Source organism: Leuciscus leuciscus (assembly GCF_965113295.1).
Source record: "Leuciscus leuciscus genome assembly, chromosome: 24".
NCBI lineage: Eukaryota > Metazoa > Chordata > Actinopteri > Cypriniformes > Leuciscidae > Leuciscus > Leuciscus leuciscus.
In genome coordinates, this window is record NC_138723.1 from 9,863,704 (window position 1) to 9,887,479 (window position 23,776).

Below are 23,776 nucleotides of genomic sequence, written 5' to 3' on the forward strand. Positions count from 1 at the left end.
AGCGTTCAGAGATGCTCTTCTGCAGACCTTGGTTGTAACGAGTGGTTATTTGAGTTACTGTTGCCTTTCTTTAAGCTTGAACCAGTCGGGCCATTCTCCTCTGAACTCTGGAAATAATAAGGCATTTTCGCCTACTGTACATGCCGTTCACTGTATATTTTCTCTTTTTCGGACCATTCTATTTAATCCCTAGAGATGGTTTTGCATGAAAATCCCAGCAGATAAGCACTCTCTGAAATACTCAGACCAGCCACGTTCAAAGTCACTTAAATCTCCTTTATTCCCCATTCTGAGGCTCAGTTTGAACTTTAGCAGATCGTCTTGACCATGTCTACATGCCTTAATGCATTGAGTTGCTGCCATGAGATTGGCTGATTAGATATTCGTGCTAACAAGCAGTGTATTGTGTACTTGGGACAACGCAGCATTTGCCATATGGTCTATAAGTCTACATAGCCAATAAGAAACTGCAAAGCAGTCTTGCTGTTAAAAGTTGTCTTGAAATACAATCCTCCCTCTATACTACTTCATCTGCACACTCTAGTCTGTGGAGATATTTCAGGTCGTTTTTCATTTTTGCCAGATATAAATTGCTAAACGTATCAAATGGTGGTCTGCTTCGCATTCTGGTTTGCATGAAAGTGGCCTGTACGCCAGCATCAACCTGTTTTGTTTTATATTTCAGGGTGTGAACTGTGATGGATCATCTGTCTTGCCCCGGGATGACCATTTCATTCCAGTAAACCAAGAAATCCACCTATGTCAGGAGTTTTCACATATAATTAATTGACAGGGACCCCCAAATTTTAGGATCCCCTTGCGAGGGACCCTCTTCATAAAATATGCAGGCAGCTGTATATTTTCATGTATGCAGACTCATTTAAACTGTGTTGAAAAATAGCAAGTGTCTTGCTATTCTCTTTTTACTAAAGCCTAAATAAATTATTGAAATGTTATATGGAAAATATTTAAATGGAAACATAATACTTGCTCAGCAATATTAATGATTAATCTCATTTCAAAGCTGACCGCTCTAGAAAGATACAACAACAATACCTCCAACATTTACAAGTAAAATGTTAAAATGCCAAAAGAGTAGTATGTCCGAATACATAGTATTCGAAAAACAGTGGGCGAAAAGACCTCGGATGACCTACTACTTTAGTGCGCATTCGATGGACACTTTACTTTACCCATTATTTATGAAGTAAAACGATGCAACTGACGCTGGTAGGACGCATAACAGTAACAACATGGCTGATGTAGTATGTCCGTATTTCATTTATACTACCCACATTAGGCATGGCCTAATGGTTAGAGAGTCAGACTGGTAACCCGAAGATTGCAGGTTTGATTCTCAATACCGGCAGGAAATGACTGAGGTGAGGCCCCTAACCCCCAATCACTCCCTGGTCGTCACAGCAAAATGGCTGCCCAATGCTCAGTGTGTGTCAATGGTTTGCAGTGGATGGCCCTGTCCCAAATGGCACACTTTCAATGGCTGCCGCGTGCGCATGTCCGTTAAGTCCATGAGAACTTAGGGTGTCCCATTTGTCATTTTATGTGTCAGAAGAGTGCTCGTGAGCGCCCCCTTTGCGGTCGATATGCGCCCTCGGTGCGCACTTTTGCCGAGCCCGCACTGAAGCGAACTCCGCGGCAGACTTCTTCCCGACAGTCAAAGCGGTGTTACATCACAAAAGTGCGGACTCGTAGGAAGACCCAGAGTGCTTAGATTTCCATTTGGGACAGGGTCTATGTGTTTTCACTACTCACTACTCTTAATGTGAGTGCACTAACTTGGATTGGTTAAATGCAGAGGCCAAATTCCTAGTATGGGTTACAACACTTGGCCTTCACATGTCAGTTTTCACTTTAGTCACAGTTAGTATTTCGGTCACAGCTATTGTCTTAACGAGAGAGTCATTGAATCATTCAGTCAAACAATTTGTTTAAAACGGCTGATTCATTCAAGGCCAAAGCAAGTGAGAGTGAGTTGTCGAGTCATTCTAGACAGATTCATTCAAAAACATGGATTCATTTAGTAACGAAACTGAATCTGTCTTGCTCGGACGGAGACGTGCAATGGCTCAACTGCATGTAACTTTTTCCGTTGTCAAAATTGAGGAAAAATGTACAATACGGTGTCTAAAATGTAAGTCACCTAATATTCACTTTTTGTTTATTGAACTGATGTATAAAATCAAAATCACTTTTGTAAACATTCTTATGTTTGGGAAAACAGCACTCTTGCTCTTGTGGTATTGCTTATAAATATTAAAAACAAGAACTTATACAGGGACATGTTTTGCACCATATCTTGGATTTTGGGGGAATTTTTATTAATTATAGACATTTTTGCTTCAAGCCCCCATTATTTTCCGACCTTGGTGGCCCTAGGAGGCCCCTTCTCCTGCGAGACCCGTTTCTAGTGAAATGGGTGAAACATGGCAAAGGCTGCTACTGGTTGAGAGCACTTACTCCGTTTTGCCCAACTGTGTTTGGATTGGAATTTTTCAAGTGTAAAAATTCAGTCTTGCAAATGAAATATGATGCAGGAAGGGTTGTGATTTGTATGTCAGAAAAAATTTAATTTCAAGAGAACCCATTTGCGTTGACTACCAGATTTATGATTATGTTTTCCTTTGTGCTTTGTGAAGATGAGACGAAAAAGTAAATTTAGGAACTGTTGAGATGTTTGAGTGTGAGAATAATACAAGTGATTGAAAATGTGGCAGTGGGGACCAATTGTATTGAAATTGAATAAACCAATGCGCAACTATCTTAACAACCACATGAAAAATAACGTATAATTCTCTCCTCCTTGTGTGCTAACATGTGCCAAGTTGACAAGGGGCTACAATTAAGGTTGCATAAGGGTACAAATGTAGCCATGCAAAGCGTATTTTGATGATTGAGATCTGAATAGGGAACGGCGAATTTCTTTACTTGCAGATATGGAAATCTGTCATCATATCATTGGACTGTTGACAGTCCAGAGCCAAATGGACGGGGAAAAGTTGTGACAAGACAAAATTGATGAAGATCTAATAAGAGAAAAGCCAGTTAGGCAGTTAGTACCATTCAGTTAGTACGTTAACACAAGACTACAGTAGATCCAAGAATTGATGTGAGGGACCAGCTCAGTTCAGGCAGTGCAAAACTGGAATCTGTGTCCTTCGTGGTCACACAGCAATCTGGGTACGAACAACAGACCCGTTTGTTGTTTTCCTCGGGGGCTCGGAATTTGCTCAGCCGACATTGGCATGGTTTTCAGTGCTGGATGCCAAGGCCAGTGTCAGATCAGCAGGAGAAACACCATTCTCCCTCATACCACACGCACACACTCACTCCACTGTCTGGGTGTCTGTCTGGCTTTATACCCCTTCGTCCGTCTCTCATGTTACTTGCTGTGGGAAAGATCAGTGCTGTCCATTTTTGCTTCCCCCCCCCCCTCTCTCTCTCTCTCTCATTTTGATCATGCAAAGATGCTTGTGCCTAATGAACCCCATGATTCAGACCAGAGGCTCTTCACTGGTTTCGCTTCAGGACACAGTTTGATATTGGACATGAAGTGGCAATCCAGCACACTACCAAAATAGTTTATTATGTAAAAGTAAACCAAGATGTCCATAAAATCTAACATTTCAATGTGTTACTATATTTATTAATGAAAATTGATTCATATTACCAAGAAAAACTCAACAAGCTTCTCTTTATACTTTGAGCAGGAAAAGAATCCATTCACTCCACATTTAGGGAGATTATCATTATATTTTAAGAGTTCTGCTTTGCTTGGCCACAGTGCGAAGAAAAACAAAATGTAGCCAACAGTGTAATATGACGTCTGTGAACCTCACATTTTTTTACGTTGGCCGTGGACTGAGCAAATGCAGAAGCAGTAATCAGAAATCCTACTATAACTAGTGACTACCCAAGCTAAACAGCATGTCATGTAATTAATATTCATGAGAAACAAATGTAAATGTCACGATGTAATGGTGGAAATTACAAGGTAAAAATATTAAACATATGGACGGATGAATCTTTTACAATAAGATCTTTAATATTAGAAAAATACATATGGTAAATTTCTCTTTCATGCCAACTTTTAATATTTTATATTCTAATGCAACTATAAATATTTGATCCTTGTTGTAAGGCAAACTATATTTAATATTGTCTGGATTCTTTCTTCTTCAGTTTTGCTCATGGTTTTGGAGAATCAGGGAATGTCGCATAACCAGTCCATATTTCCATCTGTCTAATTTGACTGTCTTCTACCACCAAAATCTAAATGACTTAGACAGAATGAAGATGCTTTTCTAAACCAGTCCTACAATTCTTAGGTAATGTGTTTGACTTTGTTTCAAACCACCATACTAGTGTTGACCATTACAGGTGTGTGTGTGTAATTTTTAAATCCCTTCCTCATGCTTACGAGAAAGACTCTTGTATCTTTGATATATGGTACCCCTGGAGCTCTATGGTCCTCAATTCTAAGGGCTCTGCAGTTGAAACTCTACCCAGCAGAGTCACAGTCACTGGTGTAATTTACTGCCCCCATCTACCCATCTGCTCTTTGGAAGCAGCTCCCCCCATGCGGTAATGGAAGGGGTCAATGTCTTACCTTTAAAAGAATTGCCCGATTTTCCCCTGCATGACCCACACCCCCTCCCCTTCTCCTGTGGCTGATCTCACTGGGTTGTGATTTAGAGTGATAATAAAATTACCACGGCTCTGGAAGTAGACAGGGCACCCGTAACATCTGGCTTTAATAAAGTTATGACTGATAGAGATGGATGCACACAGAACCAACATGAGTGGGAGACACACAGACCCTCAAGCTCCAGAACTGGACCTGTTTCAGATGACAGATTTCTTTGAACCCTCTCGACTAATCCATGCAGGTACCGTTTTTACATCGCTTTCCATACAGAGAAAGCTGGCAAGCAAATGTATTTGGTCTTTGGCTCATCTGCCTTCTTCATGTCCTCACTGACCCTTTTCAATACTCATGCTTGCTTAAGAGTACTCTCATTCCTGGACATTGCTTTCTCGCTAAATTAATTTAGCTATACAATAGAATTGAATCTCAACGTGTTGACCAACATCGAGCAATAAGATGTACAACATACCTTACGGCACTTTATGTAAGTGGTCCTGAGTAGTTTGTTGTGCATCCCTAAAATACATGGTAGAAAAGGGGCGAGGAATATCTTAGAGAAGTCCTCATTGACATCAGGCGCCATCAATTGAATGTTTTTTGGGGGGAGGAATTTTTCCTTGTCCTGAAAGATGTGTTTGAGACACGAAGACAAAGGCCATCTTGTGTGCCTGAAGGAGGTTGAACTGTGGAAGATCTGTCTGGCTGGTTGGACTCTGTATTCTGTCTGGGCTCGAAAAAAAAAACATGCTGGCCAGACTTTATTGTTTGGCTCGGCTGGCAGCCTGACTCAGGGCATTCTGCTGAGAGAGGTCAATGGTGCTGCCACATGCAGTACTTCTGTCTGGTGGCAGTGCCCAGTTTCTGAACAACCAGCAGCCGTCTGCTTGTGTACCATATGGTCATGGATCCTGGATAGACGATGCAGTTGAAATATCCAAATTCTTGCAGTCCAAATGTGTGTTTTTGACAATGTGATGTATCGAGATGCACGCAAACCAAAGAACATTTTTTTTATCAAAATCATGGTATATTATTTATCGTGCTGTACAAAGCATATTACAGGGAGACATCATGTACTAGAACATCCTTAATGGTTCTGTGATTGCAATTAGTGTTGTTTCCTCTGCACTCTGAGCAGACGCATCATTTACAGTCTGGGAGTTGATGCCCACCGTCTGTATAGAACAGACTGTGCAAGCAGGACAATTCTGCAATAGGTCAGATCCAAGCATTGACAGAAGAGCTTCAGGGGATCTGTGACACGTTTTAAATTCTAGCTACATTAGTACTGGAGACCATCTTTTAAGCAGAACTTAATCAGTCTCCTTGGGTTAACCCATACTGCTTTTTCTCCAAGAAGGTGCCGGTGCAAACTGGGAGTCTAATTTCTCTTTAAACACTGTAGAACATTGGTTTTCAATCCTGGCCATGGTTCCAGACCCTCAGAAAAACTCAACCAGTTTTTCTGATCTTTACTGATTTAAGAATAGGCACCTGTCCAGGAACCAGAGTTATGTGGAGAAAGGGGCACCAGATTGCTCATCTTGTAATAGACTATTTATACCTTTGCAGACCATGGGCTCTAATTGAATTACTTCTCCCATGAGCAACTGTTACAATAAGGTATTTTTAACCAATTTGATTTGCAGTCCTGTGAGTCTGAGCGGCAAGCCTTGTCTAACATTTGCGTTTGAGCGTGTTACGCTAGACGGGTGTGAACAAGTGTAAAGGAAAGTGAAATAGCAAATGTATGACTGTCTTCTGGGATAGTATCAAAGTTTACATTTTTGTCTATGAATCACTGCTGATATGGCGTGGGGCTCCCGGTTGGGATTAAGTTTAGGTAAAGTGTTGTTGAAGATATCCAGGGGGGCAGGTTCAGCTCCTTTTAATGTGTTCCCAATGTTCTGGAGCCAGACTCTGTGAGTTATGAGAACTCTGAACTCCACTTCAGTCATCACCGTAACTCAAACACATGCTTACATAAGAGTCGACCAACACTAGTCATGACAACGGGAAGTTATGCTTGTTTGGGGGGGGTCATGGCATCGGAGCAGATGGTCTTTTTCATCTCAGGTGTATGGAGACATCCAGTGATCTCAATTAATTTAGTTCTGTCCACATTTGACAGCATAAACTATCTGTCTGTTGCAGCTTTGTTTCTTTGTTCATGTTGTAGATTTGCAAAGACGTTCCTGTCAAGAGAGATTGAGCAATATATAACGCACATGTATACACCTCTAATACATGCACATGAATACCCGTATTGCTTGGCCAGCACTTTTTGTTTTGAAACTTGAACACGATTTTGGCTAAAGCTCTTCTTCTGAGCTACTTTGTCAGGAATGTTTCTTCACTGAGGAATCCCCAGCGACAGGGCCTTCGTTGCCCTGCATGAAATACTGTTCCATTTATTAATATGAGGAAATCTCTTCAGAAAGGGAGTGCAGCCTCCAGCATGTGAATAGAGGGGGCCCATGGAACTGCTGTGGTTTGCTGTGGAATGAGCCTGATTTAACACATGAATAACAGAAACTAGAGCTCTGCAAAACAACTGGACAGAGTCTCAGCTATTGGGGGAGGAGGTGTGCTCTCCATCGTTTGCTTCAGCTCCATCTTTGGACTGAAAACCTTTTTATGTTTTTCTCTTCGAAATTGATGAATATCACAATGCTTACACATTCCTATCTTTAGAAACTCGTTGTGATATGATCCTTGAAATGAATCTCCCAATCGAAATGTTTGCAGTATGCTGAAGAAATGAGCACTGTAATTGGGGAATTTCTCCCTTTTTGGGGAGCAGATCTGCAGGTGGGTCTGCGTGTGTGTGGTTAAGTGTACAAAGTTCAGAGTCTGATGGATATCAGATGGATTTGTTGATTATAGTTTGAGCAGCTTTGTTGATGTGGGCTTGCCAGCAGGTCACCTGTCAGTGCCTGAGGGGGTACGTCTATGGGTGTATATTCTTTCTTTGTGGGTGAGTTCCTCAAGTGAAGGTCAGTCCACACAGACGTATAGGGCAAGAGGACAACTGATTGGAGGTTGGTAGTTGCACCAATAAGAGACCTTGCAGTCCTGCAATGCTGCAGTTAATTAGCTCAATCCCAGCTCCTTTTTATCCTGTTGCAATTCCAGATGTGAACCGTCAAGCTTTACGCAAATTGAGTTACTGTAAATCTGCTCTATGGCCTGGCGAACACACTATGAAAGCACATAGGCCAAGAGGCTTGTTCACGGCCCCTGACCTGGAACCCATGAGCTTCTGACTTTGTACAGGGGCATCGGTAGTCAGGTCTCTTACAAAGTGATTTAGTCACGGCTTGTCTCCAGTAAGGGTTTATCCTACTGACACCGGAAAGACTTCATATCCAAACATGTCATAAAGAAAAAGATCTGCAGTAAACCAGGTGTTAAAGCCAATCGTGCTTGGAGAACTTGCTGATTTAGTTGGCGCCATGTGAGCCTTGCACATGGCCTGAGGTTAGATTCATCTTGGGCTTACTCATGGTTTCTCAGTTAGGATACACTCTAAAATTTGTGTAATCGTATTTGTGTGCTGATACCAATATCTGATTTCTTAGAACAACATCCGCCAATACCCCTTGGTGATTCTGCTTTTCATTTTTTACTTACACCTTGTTTTACACCTAGTATAATTAAATTGGCTACTTCAAAAAATAAATGATTTTATTGCTTTTGTACTCTTTCTTTCTTTCTTTCTTTCTAATTTGACTGTTTTGTTTTTCCTCCTGAAAATCACAATTTCTTTTTCACCTAAGCCACACAAGAGATATTTTCTTCACCGCATGAGTTATCTGTCACCAAATTTTGATTGACAGGACACGTTTTCACTGCATTTTGGTCTCCTATCAATGTTTTAGTTTACTGAAAACAGGTTTTTGGAAATGCTTTTCAAAATGCTGTGCGTGAACTGGTGAAACAGATTTTGTAATATACTTCATGAGAACCATTTGCACATGGCAACAGTTTATAAAAATTTGCTGAAATTCGACAGGAAGGAATTTTGACTGCAATAGTGGAACACTGATTTGTTTTTTGGGGTCGGTTGTCATAGATAACGTTTACAAGTCAGCCTACAATCGTTGAAATGATCATACAACTATATGGACGAGTATGCATATACTGCATCAGTTAAGTCCATAGACTGTAAAAAAAGATGGACGACGCCCCTTCGCTCTCTTCCATTGATGAGAACTGAAGCCACCAGTGTCCCGATATGGCGCTGACATATTGGAACCTGCACAGTAGCGATCTCGGGACCAGACCTGCGCAGTAGTGAGCAGGAAGTAAAGCCGCGAAATCAATGCTCCGTCCTCACTCTCGCAGAATGCACTCAGGGAGAGTGCATTCTGCACACTTTTTTAAAAAATTATTGCTGTACGACAAGAGGCTTGTTAAAATAAAGTAAATACAATCTCCTTAGTCCTCCAAAAATCCCGAAAAAAATGTCCGTTGGTGCTTCAGTGACTACTTCGCTCAGAGAACCTGTCAATCACAGCTGTCAATCATGACGTTACACATCACGCATCACGTAACTAACTAAAAACCAACTTATTTTTGAAACAGACACTTGAACTTACATCAGCGTGATAAAAACGACAGCAAATGAAAGAAACCACCTTTGGAAAAAAGATATTTGAAGTGTAATTTAATTGTTTAGTTGGTCTCACGTCCCGTTGAATAACACGGGGAGGCGGGGCTTATGACCTATACTAGGACCAGTCACCGGGGGGCGATCGAGACGTTTTGGCTTCACTTTTCAGGGCTTGTGCGGCACGCTTGGTTACACATTCTTCAGTAGTTTTTTACATAAAATCTTTATAGCACAATATCGCCAACTACTGGCCTGGCATGGCAGTGTGGCAACATTTAAAGTGTTTTTGTGATTCTTTTTCAGAAATTTCTATATACATGTAAACAAAGTATAAACCACAGCTGAAAGTTGACCATTCTGATCCATCTCTTCTGTTTTGTATTTTTAGCAATTGTTCAGGGTAGAGATGATACATATTCTGCTGTATCAGCTGCCGTCAGACATACCAGCACTCTGTATCAGCCAGTATCATCTTTTTTAAGTATTTTTCTTGAACGTCACTGGTAGAGTCCGTCCTAAACCTCCTGTCTTTTTTAAATGTTACACTTGCTTTTTTAGGCCTGGATATGTTTCACTGTGAAACAATAGACAAATATGGCTTCGCGTTCCAAGTTTGTTCTTGCTCTTCGAAGCAGCAGGATTGGGTAATTTTGTAGCAATGAAGTCCCAGACAGGGAAATCTTAATCAACATTCTTGGCATAATAGGAAAGCGTTGGCTCAAAGGATGTTTTGTTTGATTTTTCTTTTTTTTTTTCTTTCATTGCACTCTCAAAGGGAAGTAAGAAATTCCAACGGCTTTTTTGGCACGTTCCCGCTGGCTGTCAGTTAAGCTCAGTGTTTGCCTAGATGTGACACTGATGCCATGTATTTCAGTGCTGTGAGTGAGTTTAAATGTGGAATCAGAGGCCAGGCTTGAAGAAGTGCTCCCAGTGGGGTAGTCTCTCTCCACAGCAGGGAGGTCTGGGACTGAGCCAATCAGGTGACGAGACGGGCCGGCTTCCAGAAACACCGCCAAAACAAGAGGAAAATACAGTGTGATTATTTTGTGTCAGGAATAAATAATGCGAGTGCAGCATTTGAAATGATTTAGCCTCTCAGCCTTCACTTTTCACACCTGTGCTAGTGGCTTACTCTGTATTTATTCTGGGCTTCTTTAAGTCCCCTAAGGTTAGAGGTCAACGATTTGGGTGGAATCATAAATTAGGAGCTGGAGGGGAGGAATCACTTTGACAGGGACATTTTTGGATGTTTAAGTGCTGTTGTTCAAGTTAAGGTCAAGGTTTTTCTGGCATCATGCTATTCTTTCAGATCTTTAGAAGGTTCAACCTAAAATTATATTTTCTGTCAGCATTTTTTCAACCTCATGGCTTTTGTAACCTTTGTGACTTACTTCTGTGGACACAAAATAAGACATTTTGGAAATTTGTCTCAGTGTTATGTCCATAAGTGGGGTTCAATATTGTTATTCCTTAAAGGGTTCATTCATCCAATGATCCAATGACCCAATAATTTACTCACCCTCAAGCCATGCTAGGTGTTTATGACTTTGTTATTTCAGCCAAACACAATCTGAGTTTTATTCAAAATATTCTGGCTCTTCCAAGCTTTATAATGGGAATGAATGGTACCTTAGATTTTTAAGCCCAAAAAAGCGCATCCATCCATCCATCCATCATAAAAGTAATCCATATAGTTCCAAGGGGTCAATAAAGGCCTTCTGAAGCATAGTCATGAGTTTGTAAGGAAATAATCCATATTTATAACTTTATAAACTACAACCTCTGGCTTCCGGCAACAGCCTAACACAAGTCGAGTTCCGTCGGAAGAGTGACCTCTGACCCAACCTTTTTTGGGCTAGGGTACCATTCAATCCCATTATAAAGCTTGGAAAAGCCAGGATATTTTGTATTATAACTCTGAATGTGTTCGGCTGAAAGAAGAAAGTCATATACACCTAGGATGGCTTGAGGGTGACGGGTGAGTAAATTATGGAATAATTTTCATTATTGGGTGAACTAACCCTTTAAGTTCTTACTGATGAATATTTAGCAAAGCATACAGTGAGTCCAAATGTAAGCCACATAAATGGATTTATTTGAAGATATAGCCAAACAAAAATTGTATTATGTATACAAAGTGTTATTTATGTTTAAGAGAAATTAGCTTTGAATATAATGAGTATTTAGATATTCATATGTTAAAGTGTAGAACTACACCTGTGGTTACTCTGACTGGACTAAAAAAATTGTTTTTTGCAGATGCTACTTTTTTGTAATTTTTTGAAGTATCATTTTGCATTCAGAAATACCTTTTGAGACCATTGTACATGGCACATGGCTTTTTTAATTCACAATGAGATGATCTTTCCTGAAGGGCTTGGAAATAACTCTTGTTTAATTTCTCTGTTTGTTGCTTTCTATTGTTGCCTTGGAAATTCTGAAAACACAGAGCTGCTTATAATCAGAAGAAACATCCTCTATCTCATAAATGCTGTGTTCAGTCAAGCACTGTCAAGTCAAGTGCTCATCATGTTTGCTCATTAAAATATAATTTTTCTCTCCTGTTATCTAAAGTTTTCCTCCACATCATCTACCATAGCGAACACTGATCGCATTCCTGTCTCCCCTCCCATTTCTGCCCCGTTGAAAAGGACTGGCGCTAGTACTACAAGTTTGTCCTCATATTCCCCTGGCTAATATATTGGAATTTCTTGGCCGATACCACATACTTTCTAACTTCAGTAGAATAAAGATCTTGTTGTTTTATTTTGGAACTCATTTACAGATGAATATTTACAGATACAATTCAGCCTGCGTTCTTATTGGTCAGTAGGGGAAACTTGTTCCAAAATAACAAACACAGCCAAAAGTTTGTTGAAAAATCTTGTTTTAATCTGCAGACTAACAGTCTGATCTCAGGATTGATTTGTTACAGTGCTAGTTTATCAGTTAGATATAGTATAGATAGATATAAATAGTATACCCAGAAAAAAACTTATCCTAGCAATTTTGTTAAAAGTCATGCTAACCATTATGACCACTCTTAAAGAAACAATTAGATGACTAACCTGCAAAACAAGTCTAAGCAGTTTATGCAACTTGTCCATGTTGCCATCTCTCTACAGCTATGTTTCCATCCACCTATTTTTACACAAGTTTTGGATTATTGAAAAAACAAAACAAAAAAAAAACACTGGATGGAAACACAAAGATGTGCATACATTTAAAAAATATGCATATCCCTTGATACGCAACAAAAACACTTTGCCTCAACAGTGGATGCGATTGGATAACTGGACTAACCAGTGGACCAATTTCATTGCACAGCATCTCAAATGTTGATTTATCTCAAATGTTGATTTGGTCAATCTGCAATGCCTGAGCTAAAGTCTATCATTAAAATGTTTTGGTATAATGAACTCCAAGAAGCCTCTCACACGATTGAGTTCCCAAACACCAGGCATCCGAAACGCAAGATAACATGACAGCGTTTATTGCGTTTCGTCTCTGAGACGCAAGTCATTTATGATGTAGGATAAAAGAGCCACAGTGGCTTTCCCCGATTGCATTTTTATTACAAATATTTTGCACCAATTACCCTGGAAGTGGAAACCCTGCTTTATTCTCAAATGTTTTATGTTCCAATTTTGTGCATAAGTTAAATGAGCAAATTTGGATGGAAACAGCTCTTGACTATAGCTTCCACTAAATGACCAATGAATTTGCGACAAGTTTGATTAGATACACCATCTTTGATGCCAACAACAATATACTTGGGAAGTCATTTTTTATCTACCATTAAAAGTGCATAAGCTTATTTTGCACTTTTTTGCGTTTAGCACTATTTTGTTCGTTGTTCTCGGTCCATCAAGTCTATCCACCTTTTTTGCAAAGCGGAAGTAAGCTTTTTTTCTGTGAATGTGCCAGACTTTCGATTCATTAGCTGCGATAGGGAAATAACTTGAAGAATAACAAAGTGCAGTAAACGATGAAGCTATTTGCACTACAAAACAGTCTGTTTATGATTATGATTATTCATTAAAATAGCATGATAGCAAATACCAGTTTCGAATATCAAGCAGCACAACAGACTGTTTTTGTACAGCTAAAATAAGTGGAAGCAAATGACACAAGTTACAAATGGCCGTTAAAAATAAGGTTGATTGATAGTGTAAGAAGTCTCCACCTAATTGAGCCTCATTTCTTTCTCCATCTCTTCATTTCACACACAGATAAAGAAATATTTTGAGCTGGAACCTCTGGCACGAGGCAAGAGCTGGATTCTGGAGGGAAGCACGGTGGACAACATGGACGTGGTAAAGGAGAGCTTTGGTCAGCTCATTCATCTGCTGGAGGAGAAGGACCAGGACGCAGGCAGGATATGACCCAGGGACGACATCCCAGCATCCCTCAGACACTACCCATCGCCAACTCACCACAGGCCAGCACATCTCCAGTCACCATGGCCGTTGTGTAAACTACGTAGTTACTTTAACTTTGTTACTGTGGTGAAACTAATTGAGCCATGGAAAAATGGACTTTGGTAAATCCTCACGTAAGGATGCATATCTGCAGAAAAAGAAGGTACTTCAGCCCTGAAGTTTGATACCTTCTCTCAAACCACACGTATTAACCCAGAACACACGATTACCATTGTCAGTAAAATGGTTATATCAGTTCTTTTTAATACAGACCTAGTTGCACATTGCTCCTAAATAGATGATTTAATCATATGCTTGGTCACGTAGGGCAACTGGAAGTCATGTAGTCCGTAGTTTGTTTTATTGAGTGATTACACTCAATAAAATGCGTGAATGCGTGTTTGAGTGAGTGAGAGTTGCCAGTTTGTACTTTAAAGCCTTAATGTGAGTGATAATGTATTTTTAAAACAAACGTTTCAGTGTGTGTTCTCACAAATGACAGTCTTTAGATGTAATTCAAATTTGCCGTCTTAAATATTTGTGGCTGTGAAGTGAAAAGTGGAGTTATGAGTGATTCCTGAGTCTTAAAAAAACATAATAAAATCTTCTCCTGTCATGTAATATCTCTAAACAGCATGGAGCCGCACTCGATTGGAGATTTAGACAAACAAACATTTTTTGATTTTAAGATCATTGAGGACACGAAGGTGTTTTTATAACTTGGTCTAGTATTATTTCAAAGCTGAACATATCCAGGGTTTTCCTCATCTATCTCTTTATCTTGGATGGTAATGGTTGACAAAGCCCTACTGAAAAATATAACACCGGTTTGACTTTGTCTTTTCACCACAGACACTAAAACCACAATCAGTCCCTGTAGGTGAACACTGACAGAGCCTTCGATTTTTGTATGCATGATGTATTGACCATGTGTTTGTTTTGGATATCGCATTATTTGTTTGTGAATCTTTTTGTATTTCTGTTGGCCCTGAATGTAAAACACTCTCTTTGCATAAGCACGCCTCCTCTAGTCTCCAAGTTCTCCCGTTTAGATGAGTTCCCAGACACGTGAACAGAGGAAACTAATGCAAGAGCCACCAAACCAGTCATGTGCCACATCAGCCACACTTCCAAAAGCAGGTATCCTTTGAAAAACAGCTCGAATGCATAGTCATCGTCAGACTCGGCCATCACCTTGTGTTTTATTTATATCTACTACAATTTTATACCCTCCGAACCAGTTCAGCTGCCTTTTTGTAATTCAAATATTTGTACATTTGTTACAGATTAGTCTCTGGAAAGGACATCTTTGTACTGGAAAGAAAGAGAAAAAAAAAAGTCTAGGTGGACTTTTAGCAGTTTGCCAAGGTGGCATCAAGTCATTCACATGTTTGACAGTGTTTATGTGTATTTATGCATCATTTCCACTGAGCAACATGGAAAATAAAGGCAGAAGAAGGACAAATGTGTTGTCTTTTGTCATTTGCTTGTAGGATGGTATCGTGTTTCACTTTTTCGTCTCGTGAATAATGGACGAGAACATTATCTAGACTTACTGACCTTGACACTGTAATTGGGGTCTTCAGGGGCTCTCTCTATATGAGATCATTTCCTGTCTTATGGTGTTTTTTGGGCAGACAAAAAATTGCAAATAGTTATAATATTTTAACAAAAATGCTTTTCTAAGAAATAATAATTATAGTGATTATGGCAAAATGGGTAATAAGGTAATAATTTTATTCTTTCAAAGGGGCTTTTTGCTTTGTGATATCAAGATACCATCCTGATATTTTTGCCCCCAAACATTATTGAAATTAATTTGAAAAACATTTCCAATTATTTTGTCATTGACCCATTTAACAGTAAGTAAAGCTGTCCTCCTTTTGATATTTTCCCTGGTTTTAGTCATCTGGAATTCTTTGAGCTCTCTTCTGACTAAAGCGCAAGGAACGCCGGCATCTCTATGGCTCATCATCTCAGTAGTGATTAGTCATAGTGTTTCCCTGTCTATGGATTAGTCATCTACAGTGATTTCCAGCTGTCCTCATAACCCACAAAACTACTAGATGGAGGCCGTTTCTTTTCATTGGCTTGTAGGGATTTCCAATAAAGCAGACTCAAAACAAGATCTAGAGCTAAATTGACAGACGACACATTTATAGATGCTGGGAATGTAAAAACAAAACGGGAGTGGGAACGTAAGGCTGCAAAGAATATTGAGAGAACGCCACGGTTGAAAAAACTCTGTGTTTGTAGTCAACATTTCAAACTGGATGACAGTGAGCACAGTTTGAGCCCAAAAGGAGGGGAAACAATTGTAAGTAAACCACTGATCTGTCGGTTCTGCCCAAATTCCCAAAGCAAAACGCCATTGCGTACAGGTAAGAAAGCTGCTGCCATAGTGTGTTTACCACAACGCTGTTTAAAGAGTAGACAGAGTATGATGCAGTTTTCAGTGATAACCCTACTCTTATAACACTGTTTTGTTAATAACCCTTTGTCGATCAGACTCTCCGTGTGCAGGGATACAAAAACGTGGAAGTACAATCTGTCGTTTTCATGAAAGCCCTGGAGCTTGGCCAAAAGTCAGATGACGCAAAAACTTTTGCTGACAAATAAATGTGAATTTCTCAGTCCAGGTAACAGAGAAAGAGTAGACATTCCTTTACAAAAACTACTGAAATTGAAGCAATACAAAATCGGCGATCTTACGATTTAAGTGAACGTTTTTTTGTTTTTTTTTAGGTGAGAGTGGGGTAAGATGCGTCAGCCCCTTCATCTATCAAATTATGTTTACATTATATAAATTATATACATACAGTATATAAAGGGATCATCATGTACACCTGACTGTATTTGACAGATGTAAATGAGGAAAGTTAGTGTTGTTGGATATGCCAAAACTGAAAAGTAAAATGAATTTTATGAATGTTATGCTGTACCTGTGGCTCAACTTTGCCTCCAAATGCAGGAAGTGCTAATGGAACCATTATTTATATGAATACTTTTACAAAATGTTTAAAATTGTTTCGCTTGCTATATATTCAAATATTGGCTGGTTTATGTAAATATGAATTATGTGCAGTATTTATTAAGTTCATATTTTTATTTCAAATGCTAATCGTTCAAATATTCTTCGATTACCTTCCTTAGGGTAAGCAGGACCCCAGTCACGAGACCAGTGTTTTATTCTACACTAAAACATATTTTTTTGTCTTTTTTTTATTATATTTTTATTTTATTTAAAAAAAAAGAGTAAAATACAGTAGAAACATGTTAATTGGTTAACTGTAAGTAACCTTATATATATATATATATATATATATATATATATATGGTGATGGTTTAACACATTATATGTAATTTAACTGTAAAATACTGTCCAATTTATGATTTTTGCAAGTAAAACTATGAATATCATATACTTTACCAAATTATATGATGTTGTAAAAAAACAGTAAAAGGACATTCCCAGAAGTCCCTGCATTACACATCACAAATGATTAAATTTTTTACAATAATTTTGTTTCTTCTTATTTTTGTTATCGGTAATGCACATTAGTGTTATGTTATTTAGTTAATGTAACTTATTAATGTTTAATGAACAGACTGCTTACGATGAGCTCTGATTCATCATGCGGTGCCACCTGTACTATTGTGGTGGTTATCAGTACATATTAAGGTAAAAAGTCAGATTATATTAGTATATTGATATAACATTATATCACTTAATGAAATATACAGTTATAAGTTGTCAAATGGAAACATTGTCACTATTTTTTACTGTGAATTTCTGCCAACGACAGCTGCCAGTTTAACGGGAAATAACCAGTTTAACAGGGATTTTACAGTGTATGACTGGATGTTAAAGAAACTTTCTTCTAGTTTCGGCTGACAGCAGACATCCTGAAATATAACTTTGACCTCTGTCTCATTTCCCCTTGACACTCAGTTCTTCTGACTGTAATTCAGTTAATAATCTCTCAATACAACATTAAAACTGTCTGTGACTTTGCTTTTCTGGGGGCAGTCAGAAAATGATTCCTCTGATTTTGAGATCTGACTTACAAAACCTGTTTTGACAGAATGAAATGTAAATGACGTTGTAAGAGAAAGAACTTCTGAAAGATTCATCTTTTGGTAATGGTATTGTGTCTGGAGAAGAGACATTATCTCAAATAACCTGAGACCATTTGAAACTGCTCGCTCGCGCTATATCCCAGACGAATATTAGCATGCAGACAGATGAACACTTTAACCACGTCTGAAGAACTTCACAAAGCTGTCTGCAAGACAAACTTTCAATATCGTCTTCCTTTTCCCCAGTGTCAGTCTTGTCTGACAGCCTTAAAGTAATCTTCTTAAAATGCTCTCTATCTTGTGCAATGGGAGAGTTTCAGAAAGTGTTTTTTTTTTTATAGTTATTATGAGTTTCTTTTGCCGCTCTTAAAATGATAGTTCAAACCTGCAAGACTTTTCGCTCTTCTGCGGAACACAAAAAAAGATATTCTGAGGAATATTTCAACAGTTTTTGTCCATTTACTCACCCTCATGTCAATGGAAGTCAATGGGGTCCAAAACAACCGCACTGGACCCCACCCGCACTTTGACATGAGGGTGAGTAAATGATGACAGAATTTAAATTTTTGGTTGAACTATCCCTTTGAGGCAAGACACCCCAGGTAGAAAGGGTAAAACATTTAACTAAAAGATATTATCATACTTTGATTGATTACATGAAGAATTGCAAACATTCTGTTGACTTATTAGAGTCAAAATATTTTTACAGAGGGGATTTGGGATATTTCTTTTTTATCACTCCATAAATCAGAAAATACTGTCAACAGCTGGAATAAAATTGTATATCCTATATGATTATGAACAAACCCCTCTGTAAAAACCTTCAGATTATAGTCAGGAATAAAAGTCTGGTGTATTTAATGCTGCCTTCACATGCGATCGGAATGATCGTAAATATGAGTTTCCTAGTTAAAAATTGGACATGATCGCCCTCTCAAGTCGTATATATTTACCTCTGGCAAGCTCAGGGATAATTCTGATACCCAAGTTCCCAAGTTTTGCGGGCCATAAACTTTAAACATGGTGGAGGGCCGAATGACTGCTGCTCTGACAGGTATGCTTTATTAGTTTTTCCACAACAGCGACATCGCCTCGTCCAGTCGTTAAAGGGTTAGTTCACCCAAAAATGAAAATGATCCCATAATTTACTCACTCACAAGCCATCCTAGGTGTATATGACTTAAAAAATATCCTGGCTCTTCCAAGCTTTATAATGGGAGTGAATGGTACCTGAGATTTTGAAGCCCAAAAAAGCTCATCCATCCATCTTAAAAGTAATAGCCTGTATATTGACCGAAATTACAGAATTGTCAGCAATCTGTAGATAACGTGATCAATGTTTATGGTTGTCAATGAATGGGATGTTAAATATTTTGGCTTTAATAAGATTTCCCCAATAAATAAGCAAGAATAAACCTGGTGTCCTCCATGATGCCTTCTCTTTCCGACAACAAAGCGCTTGAATGCGACGAGCTCGTAATCACGACTTCAGAAGTAGGAAGTAGGAAATTTCCGATACCATGTGAAGCGCATGAATAAAAACACATTTTGAGAAACCAACTTTAAAGATATGTATTGTAATTGAAATCTACAGGTGGAAATAAAGTGCAATAAATAAACACAAAGTGTATTTCAGATGTTTCTTTCCACTAGGCTGAAACGACACATTTTGAAATCTCAAAATTGACCAGACAATGCATGAAAAAACTATGTTTTTGCCTTATCAGCCACAATGAAACTCGAGAATCCCAGAATTGCCAATGAAAATGTATTTAACTAGGCCATATTTACTCAAAGCAAAAGGACCATGCGTCTGAAAAGCAAACGACCCTATTGTAGTGCTTTTTTCCTTCATGCAGATGAGAAATGTGCAGTTCCTGCCGCCGTACCTCCACAAGCACGTTCCCATGAATGATTATAATGAGTTAGGGCTGTGACTGGAGTTGCCTCCATTAGTGAATGTAGCGCACATGCCATTTTGCATTGTATTGTAACACAAAGTTCAAATGTAAGGACAAAATGTACATTCCCCTCTTTTCAATACTGGAACATCAAAACCGGCCCGTCTGGGGTAACGAGGCATGCATGCTCATTTAGGAATCTTTCTCCATTAGCGAGTGAGAAAAACTCGTAGTAATGTAAGAACACAATGATAGTCTCTTATAGCGGCGGTCTGTGATCTTGTTTCAAAGCCTCATTCCAGGCTTTAATTGCTGATTGTTTTTAACGGCAGATTCGGTTCCCTCGGATTCGAATGCGATTCGCTGTCGGCTCATTGAAGTTGAGCTTTGAGGAAGCGTACGGAAATTCCATTTCCTTGTTAAAATTAAAACCAAATTTATATGACTGCTAATGGAGAACATTTCTGCAATGGCAAAAACAGTCAACAGCACATTAATAAGCGTGGATTTTCCATACAGGGCCATCAGTCACTGACTCTACTAACAGGCCTCTCTGGTTTTAATAACGCTCCATAAACACTTAAGACAACAGATTGAGTGTATAAACCAAGATTAAGGTCTGTATACTGCGTGCATGAGCTGCAACAGAAACTCTCTGGTTTGCCTTCATCCAAAGTGGACAGAGACAGGCAGAAGAGACTGTTTTGACTGCTGTCCATAGCAGCAGAACTATTCGATTACACCCTCAAGTACATTTCTCATGCTATTTCCAGGCATCAGTCGTACACAGATTGAGCTAAACCTCAGATGACCAGTGGCTGTCTCGCAGACATTGACTGACTCGCACGTTTGTATTGAACTTCTATGAGAGACCCAGCGGGGATCCGGTGGACTGGTTGCTAGAGAGACCCCAATGAACCGTCAGGAAATGACCCACAGAGGTCTGTTCTCTCCAGACTGGTTCTCTCTGAACATGTTGTTTGTGCCACACACCACTTTATGCTTTTTTAGCACTGTCCTTTTTTTTTTACTAATTTATACCTAGAGGGAACAAGGATGTCCTTGCATGAACTTGGCAGAAAATCGTAGACCTTTCTAATGAATGTCTGTTCTGCACTAATAAATATAAATATTGTTTATTACACACACACACACACACACACACATAAAAAAATTACTGCACATTGTGATATGGAAATCGGTACTGATAGGCTACTCATTTAAAGGTAGGGTGGGCAATTTTCTCCAGAAACACTTTTTGTTATTCTGCTTTAAAACTCTCTTCACATCCTGAAAGCAATCAATAATAGTGGTCTAAATATAAAAATATATATATATCTTCTGTGGAAGTCATTGCATTCGGTCTGAAATGCAATAATTGGATGTCCTACCTGCCTGTCAACGTATGTATTTCCATATCTACGCACACCTGCTCGGGCAAACGTCACACGTCATCAGCGCGTTCAGTAAGGTTATAGACACACAGTCACTGAGCGCCGCAAACAAACAGCAGCCGCCTTTTACAGTCTCTCTTGAACCAAAACAACGAGATTTTGTTGCGTTCACGCCATGTTGTAATTGTAAGTACAAGATGGCAACCCATGACATTCTACCCAGAGCTGTTCATGTCCTCAGACTCGGATTTATGCCTGTCAACACTATCAATGACGAAATGAACCCGCAGCAGTCAGGTGCTACAAGTAATAGCTCTGTAATTTGTTTACGTTCATTTTTATTGAAATGTAATGTGCTTTAAATGTACACTGTGTAGTGTTTTAAGTATTTTATTAGCTAAAATCAATGTCTTTATTCATAAATATGTCCTCATTGGTGTAAAATTACTCTCTGGCAATGGTCTGACTTATCCTCGTAAGCGAAGAATTTCTTATCTTTATTTATATTGGACGGGTAAGTCCAAGGAGGCTTCCATGTTGTTCCGCCATTTTGAAAAACTATAATAGCAGAGAGGGACAAAAAGCACTAGCCTACCTCAACGCGTTTCCACAACGCGTTCTCGTTCAGAGCCAGTGTCACGTGACTGAAACCAGCTGAAACGGACAAGGAGATCAGTGAGAGGCGCTTGTCACTGCCCCGGCAAATTTGAAGTTGCCTGCTTTCTTCTCGACAGGTTAGTCAATGTTACGGTCTAAATTACAAGCTTTTTTTCATTGCTTGGTTGTGTAATTCATTATATTGGCAGCATAACAGTAGAACATGTATAGTTAAACTCGATGAAGTGCTATTGGAAGATGTTGTCATAGCTTCTTGGTACATAACGGCTACCATAGTTGCAACACGCATTTGAAAAAGCGAGGCGCTAGACACTATTCGTTTGAATGCAAATTACAATTTCACCGCTAGATGGGAGAAATTTCTTCATAGTGTACCTTTAAAGACATCTCTTGTGAAGCTTTGCTGAATCTGCGTTCATTGTTTTGAAGGAAGCGTGGCTTTGGAGAAGCTCTGAAGGGAGGGCGGGATCTCATGCTTTCAAAGCTAGCTTGCTATTGCTAGCCCCTCCGAAATTACCTACTCTACCTTTAATTTTAAAAGCTTGCCAATGCTTCATTTAGAGTCGAACATCACTGAAAATATGTGTGTCAGATGTCGGTTAATTTACTCTGACTGATTCAGTGTCTTCATTCAATGATTTAAACCAGTATAGCCTGCTTGTATATGAGCTGCTAATAAGAGACATGATAATTTTGTGCTAAACAGTCTTTTTGTCTTCACATTCAGTTCAGTATACAAACACATTCACAGCTTGGGTAAAATATGTGTTCTTTTGCTGACAATTCATCAGCGAAAGCTTGATTATGTGCTGCGCCTTGCATGAAACCCTTTTCTTTTCAAAAAGAAAAATATTTTTTTCTTTTTGGAGCTTGACAGCCAGGATTCAATTCTGTTGAAGAGTTGCATAACAATTCACTTTGGAACACATTAGGAAAGATCTTAAACGTTTTTTAAAGAGTTTTTATTTTTTTAACTGGACAACACAACAAAAATACTACATAGGAAGGGATTTCTTTCCATATGATATAATATTCCACAAAATAATTAAAATATAAATCCTTACTATAGTAATGTCAAGGGATTTTAACTCTATCAGCATAACAATGGGAAAAAGTCTCTGCTCTCTCATGTAATGTCAGCTGTTTCTTAACATCGTTATAGTGGCTGCCTGCTATTTTTCCAAAACAAGCTTGAGACAGTGACACCGTGTTCACTCCTGATTACCATCTTCCTCGTTGCAGGCATTTCAGATATGATTACTCTTCGCTGTCTCTGCGCTATCACAGATGCTGCTCAGCAGGTATCAGCGGGACCGGGCGCCCATATTCCCCCTGCCCACTGCTGATTCAGCTGTCCCGCGAGAGAACAGAGATCTTCCCTGCCAGCACAGACAGACCTCACCTTACTGAACACTTACTTCAGTTTCAGTGACGCCAAAGTAAATTATCACTGGGGCTATTTGTAAATAGCTTAATTTAGGAGTAGTTCACCCCAAAATAAATATTATCCCATAATTGACTCGCCCTCAAGCCATCCTAGGGGTATATGACTTAATTATTCCAGCCGAACACAATCAGAGTTATATTATATTAATAATATCCTGGCTCTTCTAAGCTTTATAATGGGAGTGAATAGTGTCCGAGTTTTTTAAGCTCCATCCATCCATCATAAAACGTAATCCATACTGCTCCAGGGGGTTAATAAATGTTTTCTGTGGCGAAGCAATTCCGGAAACGTCCGAGTCGAGTTCCGGCGGAAGAATGACCTCTGACCCAACTTATAAAGTACCTCCTCTTCTTTTATATCGAAATCCTCTGATATATTTTTTTAAACTTCTTGTTTTAGACTTCTAATTCCTGCCCGCCATTCTGCTTTGCTGTGTCCTCTGCGCATCCTTGTTTGTCAATTCTCACCAAAACTTACACTACGTCCCACGCCATACTTCGGGTCAGAGGTCACCCCTCCGCCAGAACTCGTCTCTCTTGTGATCGCGCGTACGGCCGTTTCTGGAAACCAGTGATTATAGTTTATAAAGTTTTAAATATGGATATTTTTCTTTTAAAAATGCATTGCTTCGTTT

The 23,776-nt window shown here is 39.1% G+C and overlaps 1 protein-coding gene across 2 annotated transcripts in view; it reads left to right on the forward strand.

Moving 5' to 3' along the window:
- The window catches only part of arl15b (ADP-ribosylation factor-like 15b), a 46,881-nt gene extending 29,968 nt beyond the window's left edge, over window positions 1-16,913 (forward strand). The window contains exons 5-6 of one of the 2 annotated variants that reach the window (XR_014202419.1): window positions 13,514-14,842; window positions 14,989-16,913. Coding sequence is in view for 1 of the 2 variants with exons in the window: in XM_082158228.1 (XP_082014354.1) it covers window positions 13,514-13,666 (153 nt within the window). In the remaining variant the exon portion in view is untranslated. Of the gene's footprint in view, window positions 1-13,513 lie in introns of both variants that reach the window. The other variant, XM_082158228.1, reaches the window with a different exon arrangement.
- Window positions 16,914-23,776: the final 6,863 nt, after the last annotated feature.